Source organism: Schistocerca cancellata, chromosome 6 (assembly GCF_023864275.1).
Source record: "Schistocerca cancellata isolate TAMUIC-IGC-003103 chromosome 6, iqSchCanc2.1, whole genome shotgun sequence".
NCBI classification, from domain to species: domain Eukaryota; kingdom Metazoa; phylum Arthropoda; class Insecta; order Orthoptera; family Acrididae; genus Schistocerca; species Schistocerca cancellata.
In genome coordinates, this window is record NC_064631.1 from 367,294,842 (window position 1) to 367,311,308 (window position 16,467).

Below are 16,467 nucleotides of genomic sequence, written 5' to 3' on the forward strand. Positions count from 1 at the left end.
ACAAATCAGAATACATACATATGACCTATCAGCTAACATCTGCAGCCCTATCAGGCTGTAAAAGGAAGGAACACAGTTGTACGCAGGGAGGTGATTTTTAGAAAATACACAGAGACTTGCAGATTGCTACCCGATTCAAATGCTGGCAGCTGATTTATCGTTTGACAAAATTATTGTGATCAGTAACTGGAATTAGTTGGAGCCTGGAAGTATCTAGGAGTATCCATGTGAGCAATTTAAGGTGACATGACTATGTAAATTTGTAAATATAACCTTGGAGAAGGTCGACACCAGATGCAGATTTAAGAGAAGAAAACTATGAATGTGTACTAAAATATGAAAGGATCACAATACCCTCACTCAACCGCTTGTTCACTGTTTTTCATTGGTCCGGTACATTTACAAAATTGGGTAATGGAAAACCTACAAAAACTATGGAGAAGAGAACCTTCATTTGCAATGTGGCATTTATCTCCTGTGGGTATGTCACGTAACAAAAGTCTCCCAGTTTATGAAACAAACTAAGTCAAACATATAATTTAAATAATATATTTACTAACATGATTATCACAGTCCTACAATTAGAGAAACACATGACCGTAAAGGGATCTACAGACAGCCTTTAGGCCTGTGTCCCACATGCAAATGAAATTGGGACGGTAGGAAATGATAATTGTAAACCATTTATCCTCCATCATGGTGGCTTGTGGAAGACACACAGTAAAACAAATAAACACAAGATTAAAAATGTCACTGACTGATTCTAGTACAGGATAATTTCCATGTCAATTTATTGCACCCCTCAATCTGATCCATTCACATTTCTTTAAAATTTGGCACGTTCTGTGATCCAGATAAGAGACAAGAAACTACAGTACCTATTTGCGGATATATATATGATAATTGTGAAGAAAGTTGCACGTCTACTAAGTTTGAAAATTGTGTGAATTTACACACATTTCAACATAAATGACTGTAATTGTGGTTCTAATCCAGATACAACAATGAAACTTACATAACTGAAAATCTAATGAGTAGAGCTTTACATTGTGTGCAACATGATGGATTTTCAACAGTTTTCACATACAAGATCATTGACCTTTACCTTTGATCTCAAATATCTCCAAACACACACATTTATTTTATTTCATCTTTTTAAAGTATTATATTGTTCTGGTATGTTATTATAAACATGGCAAATATAAAGGTGGCACACCAAAGGCATAATCTCCAAAACTGTATTTCATCTACATCACTACACTAAGCTATTTATCCTATTTTACAATCCATCAATTTGCACTCCACTATTCGCTATTCTTTCATGAAAGTAACTTGGGAGGGGGGGGGGGGGGGGGGGCAAAGCAATACTGTTACTTATTATCTGTATTATTAATAGTTACAGTAACTTTTTTCTAATGTATTTGTCTTGAGCGTCATTTCAGACACTCGCCAGACGAGTGTTGTGCAACATGATATTTTATAAAATTTCTTGCCATTAGCAATGATCTTAGGACAACTCTTAAGCTACCCATTCACAACCTGAGCGGTGTGCCAACTTGCTCGCCAGCCCGCTTGCACACCCTACTGACTGTGGGGGCAACAGCGATTGCTTGGTGGACCCTACCTGCCTGCACTAATGATGTGTGGCCTGGTAAGTAGCAGTCCCAGATAGCAGGTAGCTGTTCGGCTTTAAACCAATGCATCTCACCCACACGCAGATGAATGGGTCAAGCGAGATCTGCTTAGTGGGGGAGGGGGGGGGGGGGGGGGGGGGGGGAGATACGTGGATGGGGGCCTTTAGTCCCAATTCAATTCCACTTGAGGGTTTCTGTGCCATTGTGTTGCCAAACACTTGCCAGTCTTGTCAAGTTTGACTACTGCGTAAGCTGAGAACTCAACCAATACCAGTCACTGTCATTCTGACCAATTAGTAAAAATTTATTGTTTTTACCTGACAGAGAGACTTATTTAACCAATTATCAGTAGCTTGTTTCCTGGATGTGGCTCGTTTACTCAAACTGCACTATACATGTGCTATGAAGTAGTATTTGGTAGTAGTTCATAAAAAATGGATTTCAAGTCAACATTGTATTTTTGCAAACCGTTTAGAGAAGGAGGTCATGCACGAATGAAAAAGATTTTGAGGAAAGTTCAGAGGCAGTTGGTATACAAGTATCCTTCAGTGAATTATATGCTGTTAACAGACATACAAAGATTTGTTGTCCCATATGATAGTCATTGGTGGGTTGCATATGTCATAATAACTTGTAAAGAAGCAGATGAGCTACAACGTAGCTTCTTACATTCACATGGGCCACGCTCATAAGTTATGTTTCCTGCCAAACCAAACATTTGTGTTATCAAATAATGTGAAATTCTCACAAGATGGATCCAGAGACGCCAAATGGAAACACATATTCTCCTTGCATCAGATCTCGTGAACATTAACAATTTAATTTAAGACTTGAAATAAGTTGTAACCAATTTTTATGCATTTTCATTGAAGCTACACTGTAAATTATTTGTAACAACCCTACAATGACGTGGAACATATTTTTGTACAACGTAAGTTACGAATTTTACTTTTCAATTATTTGTATTTCATATTTATGTGCTGCTTACTGCATTTTGATGTGTAACAATGTAAATAAAATAATTTTTGGGTAAGATGGTATCATATTCACAGTAACATACTGGAGGGAAAAAAAAAGAAAAAAAGAAACTGAAGGTGGTGTGTTTTGAGATATTCAGTGGTCAAAGGTCAAAATCAAGGACACTGCAAGTAAAAACTCATAGAAACCCAACATTTTGCACATGGAAGCAGGGCTCTACTCATCAGATTTTGCAATGATGTAAGGTTAATTGTCGTATATGGGTTATAACTATTACAATAGTCATTGATATTGAGACCGATGTGTAAATTTCACATCATTTCTGAGCTTAGCTTACTTTCTTCATGATTGTCATATACCTCTGCAAATTTGTAGTTTTCCATTTCTTATAAGGAGCATTGCACACCCCAAACTGAGATGAGATGACCAAGTTGAAAACGATACTTTTCTGTGTCGAACTGACATGGAATTAGCCTAAACTAAAAAGGGGTTTCAATGCTAAGCTTCCACAACCTACAGTGTAGCACCATTTGTGACTTGTGACTACAGACATGCAATTTTAATTTAACAACCATTCAAATATTGTAGTTGCTCAATAAACAGCGAGAGAGATACATGTCAGAAATTACTTAGAGCATCAGGAAAACAAAGAAAAAGTCAACATGGTAACAGACTAGAGTGGCAGATATAAGTACAATAGCAATGAAAATGAAATGGGGATGGAGTGTACACATGAGGAGATGGTAGGTGGACCAAGCGAATTCTTGGTTGGACTCAAAGATATAAGAAAGACCAAAGCCACACCTTAATGGAAAATGGATAGATAATATTAGGAAATGTATTAGAGCAACATGATTATGTACCATTATAGGTACATGGAAAAGATTAAGCACAGAAAAGTTTAGGGTTAGCCTTCATCCAGATGATTTGATTGACTTTTCAACTTAAGAGTTCTATTTACTTCTGCATTAGTAACCAAGCTTAATACCACCTCATTTATTTTTTTCTTACTCCTGGTGACTGGATTCACCTGAACCTTCTCCAGACCAAGCTGTAACCACTTTAAAGTGCTATTTCATCAAATCTGCCAAGGCTACCCCTCCTGAAGGACATCTCAGTGTTTAGATGCTCTAATCAAAACCAGGCACTATGAATAAATAAAAGAGCAGATAGTTTTTTTTTTAATGATCATCATACTGTCTCAGTCAGTCATGGTGTGAAATGGTCACACTCTAAATTTTCCTATAGCATAATTAAATCTTTTTGGTGTCTTTAAAGTTTTCCGAGTGTCCCATTAGGGAAAACAAGCTTGGCTAATTTCAAAGGTGGAAGCTTCATTTATGAATACACAAGGCACATGTTTCTACAGATTTCTTCCTCCTACTGTCGTGGTCCTCCCCGTCTACCTCACCATAATGCTTGAATATCACAGCATATTTCTTACTTTCTTTGGAGACCTGGGGAACCCCACCCCCATCAGGCATCTACTCATTGTCTATCACATCATATTCCTCAACATCTCAGCTAACTTTGCACGTTACTTTCCCAATGGTTAAGATGCCCACATTATTGTGATTTACTGCTCCGGGATTTGGATCACGACTGGTCAAGTATTCTCGTTTATATATATCTCCCACCTCTTTACACTGACACTTCTCTCCTCATTTTTGAAATAGTTAAACTTGAAGTTTAAGATTTGGACTAATTATCACTCCTATAGTTGAGTCAGTGTAAGTTGATCCCTGACAGTTGCAGTGGGTTGGGTGCAACAGCTTTGCGCACCTACCTCAACCAATAATGTAACACGATTTTGTAAATGTCTCTATGGGAATACCTCAGTGTTGTGACACCTCTGCAGACAGCTATTGTTATGATTTGCAGCTGTTTCCACTTCACAGCTGAAGGCAAGCAACAGTGCTGAAAGCAGTCAGGGATCATCTTATGCCGTCTCAACTACAGTGTGTTGATAGCTCTGAAAAATTCCAGTTTTTGAGGGTATGATTGTATTTATCTCAATAGAGTAGTTAATATAGATCAGATTTTACGACTGCATGAGGAGAGGCATTTAGGCAGTCCTCCTCCTTGTGGTCCATATGTGAATGGAACAAGAAGAAACCCTAATAAGTAGTATTCTGGGACGTACCCTCTAGCATGCACATCATAGTGATTTGCAGAGAATGGATGCAGATGTGCTTCCAGATCCACAACTCCACCGCATGCTCACATTATTGTAGTATGTTCTCAATGCACTGCCGTAAAAGTGGAAACAATTATTTGTGGGACATAATTTCACTGGAAATTAGTTTCCTGGCAATCTTTCTATGCAGAACTCACAATAATAAATTTTGAGACCAAAATTTCACTCACGGGTAGTTCCACATAGACCGAGTGAATTCACTGTCCATAATGGAGAAGATGGCTTCCACATCTCCACTTGGCAGCCTTTCTGGTGCCTTTTCTAAATTCCACCGAACAATACGTGCAAACCCATGCTGGGGGCCAAAGGTCCACTGTCCAAACTGAGCTGTGAATAGAGACAAAATTCTGAAACATACGAACTTACGAGATAAGCTTTACTCTATTAATCTCAGTTTCATTTACAGAATAGTAGCTAGGTAAAATAAAGAAATTTAACAAAATCAATAACTTGCTGCAAAATCCATCAGTCTTTCAGAGATACTGGAGTCAAGAGTTTCTATTTAATGTAGAAATTGTTTTAACCTTATAACAATGATACTTACGAAATACAAAAGGAATGCCACCTCTGATTGGTTTCTTCCCATCAAATATGGCTTGTTTACTGAAATGAAAAGAAAACAAAAACATTAATTTGTTATCACAAATAAGCCATTCACAATTTGACAAAAATAACAATGGCAGGACTAACCCATAAATTACAGTTTTTGTCACATGTGATTAATAAATAATAACTACTATGTGGAAGCTTGAAAAGTAATGAAATATGCTATAATCCAAAGAGTAGTTCTCATGAGCCATTAGTGAAACCAAACTATGAAGTTGCAGAGCTCATTTCATGCATAGCTTTGAAACCCTTTTGTAAATCGCAAAATGCCTTAACCTGGTGAAAAGCATTGTTTGTAATAAAAATAACTTTGCAACTGAGACTGACTCATTGTATAATTATGAAATTGCATGTACATCTATTTTGAATCTCTGCACAGTGCATATGAAACACCAGAGATGTACTACATCATCTACGCAGCATATAAATCGTTTTACATTGTACAGGCAGAACAGCTAATAAGATAGGTATAATCCCTTGGTTACAATTGTTTTGCAACATACAATGTTTATCAATAAACAAACAAAATTAACTAGCAAGGAAAGCAAAAGATCAGAATGGATATGCTGTCAGCAAGATTATTCTCTTTCGGTAGTTACATCACCACTCCTCTCTTACACAAATACCAAGTTAGCCACCATATTACAATTTGCATATACGTAAGTTTTCAAACTTACAGTGATGGACGTTATGACGCACTTCTGTCAACCATTACGTAAGTTTTGGAAGTGCTTTAATGTTTATGGTTCTTGGACTCTCTGCTTACAATTATGTATGATGCTATAACATTGCAAAAATGCTGAAACTTAATTTGTCAATAAATACTCCCACCTTTAAGTGTAAAATGCTTAAGCAGTTCAAGCAAAGACGTTAAATAACTAAAAATGTATTTAACAGGTAAAAACTTCACTCTGTCCCATTACGTAATAAATATAATGAATAATGAATTCTAGAATTCTACTGTACAGTAGATGAAGTTCTCAACTTGAAATGCACAACGTGCAGCAGCAAAGACAGGCCACTCCAAACATATCCTCAAGAAGTAAATATATTGGGTTGTGGTTTTTACTACATTATAGCAGAGATGATGAGGTGAATTTTCTGAACTAACCGAGTAGCTTTACTTTTTATAACTGTCATATTATGTGATTGACTTTTTTCAATGGAAGTGTGCGCTTTTTATGTGGCATTGTAAAAAACTTTCAGAAATGATTTCAATTATGACATCAGTTCCCTCCAGCACTGCTTCAGACATTAGTCGAGTCCATACCACAACGTGTTGCGGTACTTCTGCGTGCTCGCAGTGGTCCTACACAATATTAGGCTTGTGTACCAGTTTCTTTGGCTCTTCTGTGTATATACACCAATTAGGCTAAACAGTATGACCACCTCTTTAATTGTGTGTTGTTTCACTTTTTCAGCACAGCAGAGATTCTGCTTGGCATGGATTCTACTACGCCTTGACAGGATTTCAGAAGTATGTGACGCCAGATGTCTAAGCACAGGTCAAGCAATTCCAAAAAATTGTAGGATGGTCACACGGCTGGTACCTGATATGTGTTCCAGCAGGTACAGATCAGGCACACTTGCTGACCAAGACATCAATGTGAGTTCACTACAATGCCTCTCTTACCACTGTAGCATATTCTGACATTGCAATACTGACAGTTATCCTGCTGGAAGTAGTCATTGCTGTAGGGGGATTTCAAGCATGAAGCAATGCTGATGATCCACAATAATGTTCCTGTAGTTCACAGCTGTAATGATGACTTCAATTACCACCACATATACCATGGAAGCACAACTCAGGGTACCCATAGCATAATACTGCCCTCACGGGTCTGCATCTGTGGTGCGGTTTATGTTTCATGTAGTCATTTGCCTGGATGATAGCACATGTAAGGACCCAACCATCAATCTGGTGTAACAAGTTTTTTTGACAGGCAACTTGTTTCTACTGATCCACAGGGAAAACTCTGTGGTGTTGTGCCCACTATAATCATAACTAATGATGTCATTGGGTCAACGCAGGAAGACATTGATCATGTGACGTGTAGCTCCCTATTCAACAATGGCCTTTGAGTGGTGTGCTCCAAAGCACTTGTGCCTGCACCAGCATTGTACTCTGTTGTTAGATTTGGCACAGAGCCGGCCGTGGTGGCCGAGCGGTTCTAGGCGCTACAGTCTGGAACCCCGCGACCGCTACAGTCGTAGGTTCGAATCCTGCCTCGAGCATGGATGTTTGTGATGTCCTTAGGTTAGTTAGGTTTAAGTAGTTCTAAGTTCTAGGGGACTGATGACCTCAGAAGTTAAGACCCATAGTGCTCAGGGCCATTTGGCACAGATTGCTGTCTACCCTGCATTAAACAACATGGGATCCTCCGAACTCTAGGTTTTGTGATGAAATGCGATCGTCCAATACCGTGCAGCCTACTCAGTATTTCACCATCTTTCAACCACTTTCCACAAGCGCTCGCGACAGTAGCATGCCAACCTGCGACGAAATTTGCTGTTTCAGAGATTTTTGTTTCCAGCTGCAGGGTCATAACAATGTGCCCTTTGTCGAAATTGCTTGTATCAGTGGATTTCCACATTTGCAACACATATCTGCACTATAATGACTGCCCATCTGTCTCTCTTCCGCTTACATTCTTCCTTTACTGCGTCACTTGCCTGTAACACTACCAAGACATATTCAGTCTCACGGTGGCTAGGGGTAAAATGTTTTGGCTCATTAATGTACAAACTTGCAGCTATTGAGAGTCTCCTCAATAAAATGAGGTCCATTTGTGAGATTCTTGAAAATCTCATACCATGCCTTGACAGACCAAGTTGCTCGTTATAAATTTCTCTCAGTTAGTATGGATTCTCAACTGACAAATAGTGTGTTGTTGTTGTTGTGGTCTTCAGTCCTGAGACTGGTTTGATGCAGCTCTCCATGCTACTCTATCCTGTGCAAGCTTCTTCATCTCCCAGTACCTACTGCAACCTACATCCTTCTGAATCTGCTTAGTGTATTCATCTCTTGGTCTCCCTCTACAATTTTTACCCTCCACGCTGCCCTCCAATACTAAATTGGTGATCCCTTGATGCCTCAGAACATATCCTACCAACCGATCCCTTCTTCTGGTCAAGTTGTGCCACAAACTTCTCTTCTCCCCAATCCTATTCAATACTTCCTCATTAGTTATGTGATCTACCCATCTAATCTTCAGCATTCTTCTGTAGCACCACATTTCGAAAGCTTCTATTCTCTTCTTGTCCAAACTATTTATCGTCCATGTTTCACTTCCATACATGGCTACACTCCATACAAATACTTTCAGAAACGACTTCCTGACACTTAAATCTATACTCGATGTTAACAAATTTCTCTTCTTCAGAAACGCTTTCCTTGCCATTGCCAGTCTACATTTTATATCCTCTCTACTTCGACCATCATCAGTTATTTTGCTCCCCAAATAGCAAAACTCCTTTACTACTGTAAGTGTCTCATTTCCTAATCTAATTCTGTCAGCATCACCCGACTTAATTCGTCTACATTCCATTATCCTCGTTTTGCTTTTGTTGATGTTCATCTTATATCCTCCTTTCAAGACACTATTCATTCCATTCAATTGTTCTTCCAAGTCCTTTGCTGTCTCTGACAGAATTACAATGTCATCGGCGAACCTCAAAGTTTTTATTTCTTCTCCATGGCTTTTAATACCTACTCCGAATTTTTCTTTTGTTTCCTTTACTGCTTGCTCAATATACAGACTGAATAACATCGGGGAGAGGCTACAACACTGTCTTACTCCCTTCCCAACAACTGCTTCCCTTTCATGCCCCTCGCCTCTTATAACTGCCATCTGGTTTCTGTACAAATAGTGTATACTGTGAAAATTGATTTTCCCATTCTTTGTAAACAATGCTTCATTCTTAAACAAAAATCTTGCACAGAATTGCCAAATCACTTTGCAGTTTTTGTGTATGCCATTTGGAGAACTGTAACCGATTTTGAAAAGCACAGCCATGAAGCCGACAGTAGTTTGTGGAACAGATGAAATGTATTGGAACACAGTATTTGCAGAAAACTTAATAATATGATCCCACTTACACATTCACACTATCTCACACTGACATGTGGACTGTGTGTTACAGCCGCTATAATATTAGCTGTATTGCCCTTATCACTTGGCGTTCTCTTTGACTGATGTAACTTAATCTTTACACTTCCAATTTCTTGATTTTATAAAAGTAAGTCTTACAAAGAGATTGTGAATGCTTGACATGATCAAGATAGGATTCATACATACAACTACACTACTGTTCTAACAGTCTGGCAACATTTCCAAAATCCATATCCACTTTTTCGACAGTTAGAAACAAAGGGTAGGGAAAGTTTCAATTATATGGTCAAAAAAATAAAGTTACCTAATAAGATTTTGTTTGTTTGCACCTACATATGTGCAGTCCTGGTAAACACTGAAGTCTCTGTGCCACAGTACCACAATATGCAGCAAGATCCAAAAACAAAATGATGCAGCCCACATGCATTTTATTCATATGGCTGTATGAATATCTATATAATTTTTACAATATATTTCTTTCTTTCTGAGTGAGTTGGAGGTAGCAGTGCAAAATATTGGTATCGGTAACCTGCGACTCAGCTATATGGTGTGTAGCAACTTTCCTTTTCATAATATCGTTACATTCCATCCTGGATTTTCCATTGTTTGAAAGTTTGTGTATTTAAATACATGGGAGTCACTTTTCTTTAAATGGAATAAGCACACAAGACATCACAAACAAACTTGAACAAGGTGGGCAAGGGGAAAAAGTAACTGGCTAACTTAACTCCTTGCTATGGAATGACAAAATTACGAAGTGAACAAAGGTCTTGCTGCACATTTAAGTCACAGAGAGTAGGCCTATCACCAAATATGGCACTGAAATATGAGAGCTAATAAAGGAGAAAAATAAACTGATGTCCTTCGAGATGGCTTTTTCGTAAAGAACAGCACATCAGAAATGACAGACTATGAGAAATTATGGGAGAAAAAGACACTATTTTTGATGCTACAGGTAGAAAAATATTGATTTGTTATGGCTGTGTCCTGCAACTGATGGTCAAAAAGGAAATGCGGAAGACTACATAGAAGACGGACTCAGTGAATGCAATGAATTCCAGGGGTCTTCAGGAAGAAGATGACAGGACAGATAGGAAACTGGTTGGATTTTAATGATGTGAATGTTCAATTCTTCTGGAACTCTCCTGCCATCACCATCATGTGACACTTTGTATTGGTTCGTAGTTTGTAGTGCTTATGTGATAATTTTACACTAACTCTGTTGATTTCCCATCTCCTAATTCTTCTACTTGCAGTTCATGGAATTACAATTACTAACGTTCACATATTAGTCTGCAGTACCACTTTCTCTTGTATTATGACACACAGCTCATGGCAGTTTATAAGTATGTCCTGAAGTATTAACTAACATGTGTTTAAATCACATCAAGTGCGACTATTATGTGGAAGATATCTATCAAAATTTTGGATAACTAATTTCTCTACTGTGCAATTCTATTACATATTAAGAAGTTCCCTTACTCGTCACCTGTAATCTATCCACTTGTAAATGGTGTGTTTGTCAATTAGGAATACACAGCGCAAAAAAGTACCTCTTCTTCAAAGTCACTTAGTTGTCTCCTACTGCTATGCACGAGTTTGAAGTTTGGCTCAAAGGTTTCTACAACCTTCCTCTGTAGTGTAGCAAAAGCGTGACGCCCTGCAACATCACCTCACGCTCAGATATGCGCAAACAGCGAGATGTCGACAAATGCGAGAAATACGCCTCAGCTCAGAAGTTTAAGTGAGGTTTAAGGTGGTTAACGATGACACGTTGGCACCAAATTTCACCATAATTCTGTCGAACGCCATCACTGACATGTCACACAATGAAAGATCGTCACAACTCCTCCTTATCCACATTTCTCCCCTTCTTTTGACGCCTCTGCGATGGAGGTCAGAACCAAACGTTGAAATCATTGTTTTCTTACAGGTGACTCTGGAAGACATTTCAGACACACTACCACTCACAATCGACACGAAAAGGAATCAGGTTCAAATGGCTCTGAGCACTATGGGACTTAACATCTATGGTCATCAGTCCCCTAGAACTTAGAACTACTTAAACCTAACTAACCTAAGGACAGCACACAACACCCAGCCATCACGAGGCAGAGAAAATCCCTGACCCCGCCGGGAATCGAACCCGGGAACCCGGGCGTGGGAAGCGAGAACGCTACCGCACGACCACGAGATGCGGGCAAAGGAATCAGGAAATGACATGAAGGGAGTCAATGGAACTAACCCTTTCCTGGGGTGTTTATTTCCTTATATTTCTTACCTAAGGGGTGTCGAAGGAGTTGCCTGTCCTCAGGGCTGGAGCAGCTACGAGGCACCACTTAGCTTTGGGTGTCGAAGTCTGACAGGTAAATTTTTAACGTGCTCAACAATGGTGCGTGGGTGGCACCGAGGGTGTTTTCAAACCGATGACTTTTAGAGGAACTCTTCGCCCTTCTATTGATTCAAATGTCAAAGCTGCACCCCTCAGTCATCACACAACACGGCTGGGAAAGCATCAGCATTCTATTCTTCTTCAGACCACGTTGAAATTTCGTCGAATGATTTTGAACGGTCTCTAGTGGTTCCACCCTGCATACCAGAGCAAAAATTTCGGTCGCACTACACTCCAGAAGGGTGATATCACATTCAACGGGATTGTAGCCCCACGGCGTCCCGTAGAGTAGCGTTGAGTCGTCATTGTGGGGAGGGGGGGGGGGGCTGTCAGCAGTGTCTAATGTCGTCGAGACCACCGCCCTGTTGCTCACTGCACTGCGAACTGTCGTTTTCGACCGCTAGATGCATGGGAAACAGAGTAATTTCAATGCTGGTCGTGTCGGTTCTGGCCTCCTTCGCAGAAGCATCAAAAGAAGGGGTGAAATGTAGGCAGTAGACGAGTTTTCCATCGTATGATGCGCCGACAGCGGCGCTGGGCAGAATTATGGTGAAATTTGGTGCCAATGTGATATTAGTAACCCGCCTTACACGCCATATGAACTTCTGAGCTCTTGCCTTTTTTCGCGTAGGTCGACACTTTGCTGTTGGCAGCGTCGCCGAGCCTGGGAGCGAAGTCGCAGATGCCACGCTTTTGCGCCATTAGAGGGGAAGGTACAGCACCTTTCAGCCAAATTTCACACTTATGCGTTGCAATGGAAGACAATTACGGGAACACTAAAGAGTGATACTTTCAGAGCACGATACTTCCGACCACAAAAGTTTGAGGGGGAAAAAAAACATCCCTCTCCTCTCCTTAACTGCCGCAAGCAAGAACACGGATGCAGTGTGAACGAATCTCCGGTAGCTGCTAAAACGAGACAGCAGAAGGCGACCTACATTCTTTTTCCTGTCCTTACCCCACGTGTTCATTTGTATTTGGCAATGTATGGTAGAGGATGGGCTGTGCCCTTCCTGTCACCACGCTGTTTGACTACTCGTGTGGCATGCTACCGTACTGTGGCGCCAGGATTTCAATGAGTATCAGAATTGCGGTCATGTGCCTGCAAACAAACAAAATATTAATTACATTACTTCATTTTTATTACATTATAATTACCCCTCGTATAAACACATTCCAAGAACACTACACAAATCTGTTCTATTTAGAGTCGACTAAAGCAGCGTTCTCAAACTGTGTCCGCGGAACACTGGTGTTCCGCTGGAAGCGGAAACATCTACAGTGGTGGAAATATTTATTGTATCACCATAAATTACGTCGTCTTTTTGTCTTTTGCAGCAGTTTGCTTCAGGTTATACCAGTACCATTGTTGCTACACTTTGTTAACATATTGTTGCCTTAATAATCTGACTTCTTCACGCATGTTTTCCAACAATACGCAACTCTTTGTTGTTGTCGTTTGGTTTTACAATCAAACCATTGTTTATACTGCCATTTTGAGACTTGCAGTGAGAAGATGGGCAGGGTCAGTTGAATTAACGCCAGAAAAGAAAGCTGCTATACTTGCTTATTCGTCTGTTGGTCTCAGCACCAGAGAGATAGCCTCTAAGACAGGATTTAATGAGTCTACAATTTCGAGTTTACTGAAGCAATACAGCGAAAAAGGAAAAGTTGATCGTGAGAAAGAGGTCGGAAAAGGGCTTCTACTGCCAAACAGGACAGGGTATTGAAAAGGCTTTCGCTTAACGATCGTCACCTGTCATCAACTGAACTAAGACTGGGAAGAAATGTGTGACATCTTAGTAACCAGTAGAACTGTAAGAAATAGACTACTGGAGGCTGGGCTCTCAGCCCGTCGTCCTAGAAGGAAGCCTTATTGACCGAGATAATGCGACTACAGCGACTAAAATGGGCAAAGGCACATGCGACATGGACACCAGAGATCTACATCTACATCCATACTCCGCAAGCCACCTGATGGTGTGTGGCGGAGGGTACCTTGAGTACCTCTATCGGTTCTCCCTTCTATTCCATTCTCGTATTGTTCGTGGAAATAAGGGTTGTCGGTATGCCTCTGTGTGGGCTCTGATCTCTCTGATTTTATCCTCATGGTCTCTTCGCGAGATATAAGTAGGAGGGAGCAATATACTGCTTGACTCCTCGGTGAAGGTATGTTCTCGAAACTTCAACAAAAGCCCGAACCGAGCTACTGAGCGTCTCTCCTGAAGAGTCTTCCACTGGAGTTTATCTATCATCTCCATAACGCTTTCGCGATTACTAAATGATCCTGTAATGAAGCGCGCTCCTCTCCGTTGGATATTCTCCATCTCTTTTATCAACCCTATCTGGTACGGATCCCACACTGGTGAGCAATATTCAAGCAGTCGGCGAACAAGTGTACTGTAACCTACTTCCTTTGTTTTCGGATTGCATTTCCTTAGGATTATTCCAATGAATGTCAGTCTGGAATCTGCTTTACCGACGATTATCTTTATATGATCATTCCATTTTAAATCACTCCTAATGCCTACTCCCAGATAACTGTTTCCAGTTGCCGACCTGCTATATTGTAGCTAAATGATAAAGGATCTTTCTTTCCATGTATTCGCAGCACATTACACTTGTCTATATTGAGATTCAATTGTCATTCCCTGCACCATGCGTCAATTCGTTGCAGATCCTCCTGCATTTCAGTACAATTTTCCATTGTTACAACCTCTCGATATACCACAGCATCATCCGCAAAAAGCCTCAGTGAACTTCCGATGTTATCCACAAGGTCATTTGTATATATTTTGAGTAGCAACGGTCCTACGACACTCTTCTGCGGCACACCTGAAATCACTCTTACTTCGGACGACTTCTCTCCATTGAGAATGACATGCTACGTTCTGTTATCTAGGAACTCTTCAATCCAATCACACAATTGGTCTGATAGTCCATACGTTCTTACTTTGTTCATTAAACGACTGTGGGGAACTGTATCAAACGCCTTGCTGATTCCTACAAAGTAGATTTCTAGTCTCCAGAAAAGTCATACTCGAACATAAGACGTGTTCCAAAATTCTACAACTGATCGACGTTGAGATATAGGTCTGTAGTTCTGCACATCTGTTCGACGTCCCTTCTTGAAAACAGGGATGACTTGTGCCCTTTTCCAATCCTTTGGAACGCTACGCTCTTCTAGAGACCTACGGTACACCGCTCCAAGAAGGGGGCAAGTTCCTTCGCGTACTGTGTGTAAAATCGAACTGGTATCCCATCAGGTCCAGCGGCCTTTCCTCTTTGGAGCGATTTTGTTTCTCTATCCCTCTGTCGTCTATTTCGATATCTACCATTTTGTCATCTGTGCGACAATCTAGAGAAAGAACTACAGTGCAGTCTTCCTCTGTGAAACAGCTTTGGAAAAAGACATTTAGTATTTCGGCCTTTAGTCAGTCATCCTCTGTTTCAGTACCATTTTGGTCACAGAGTGTCTGGACATTTTGTTTTGATCCATCTACCGCTTTGACGTAAGACCAAAATTTCTTAGGATTTTCTGCCAAGTCAGTACGTAGAACTTTACTTTCGAATTCACTGAACGCCTCTCGCATAGCCCTCCTGACACTACATGTCGCTTCGCGTAATATTTGTTTGTCTGCAAGGCTTTGGCTATGTTTATGTTTGCTGTGAAGTTCCCTTTGCTTCCGCAGCAGTTTTCTAACACGGTCCCTGTACCACGATGGCTCTTTCCAACTCTTACGATCTTGCTTGGCAACAAAGTAAATCTTTTCAGACGAGTCCAAATCTAATCTGCATGACTCAGGTGGAAAAGTGTTCGTACATCGAAGAAAAGGTGAAGAATTTTTGCCATCATACAGTCAAACACCCACAATGGCAGATAATCTGGGGGTGCATTTGTAGTCACAGAGTAGGTTGTCTGGACTTCATCAATGGCACTGTCAACGCAGATGCCTACATAAGCATCCTTGAAATGAAGCTTATGCCAACCATTAGAGACCAGTTTGGAGATGTTTCCAACTGCATTTTTCAGACTAAATCTGTTCCTTGAGTCCTATGACTAATATTTGTACCAAACACGAAGCAGATTACTTTCTTGGTTAATTATCACGTACTTCTACATTTCAGGTAAAATCTTTCCTTCGACAGAATGGGGTTCGAGTATTAGATTGGCCTTGAAACAGCCCTGATCTCAATCCTATTGAGAACTGTTGGAAGGTTATGGGAAATGCTATCACCAAAAAGAAGCCACGGAATAAACGGGAGCTGTTGGAGACCCTTGTGCGTGTGTGGTTTCATGAAGTGAATGAGAAGTACATCAAAAAGTTAATTCTTTCAATGCCTTCACGATGCCAAGCGGTGATTAAGGCACGTGGTGGAGCAACAAAGTATTACATGCAACAGTGTGTTCATATGAGGCAATACAAACACTAAAATCCATCAGTGTTATGTTACAACATTAATATGCAGTGTTTCTTTCAACAGTAGTATTCATATTTCAGAATAGCAAACAGAATAGCTGACATATCCACTTGCACTCATTTTTCA

The 16,467-nt window shown here is 40.2% G+C and overlaps 1 protein-coding gene across 1 annotated transcript in view; it reads right to left on the bottom strand.

Moving 5' to 3' along the window:
• Nucleotides 1-16,467, bottom strand: part of LOC126088559 (uncharacterized) — a 263,333-nt gene that overhangs the window by 21,445 nt on the left and 225,421 nt on the right. The window contains exons 3-4 of the mRNA XM_049906743.1: nt 5,354-5,412; nt 4,980-5,136 (exon numbers count right to left, since the gene is read on the bottom strand). Coding sequence (XP_049762700.1) covers nt 4,980-5,136; nt 5,354-5,412 — 216 coding nt within the window. The remainder of the gene's footprint in view (nt 1-4,979; nt 5,137-5,353; nt 5,413-16,467) is intronic.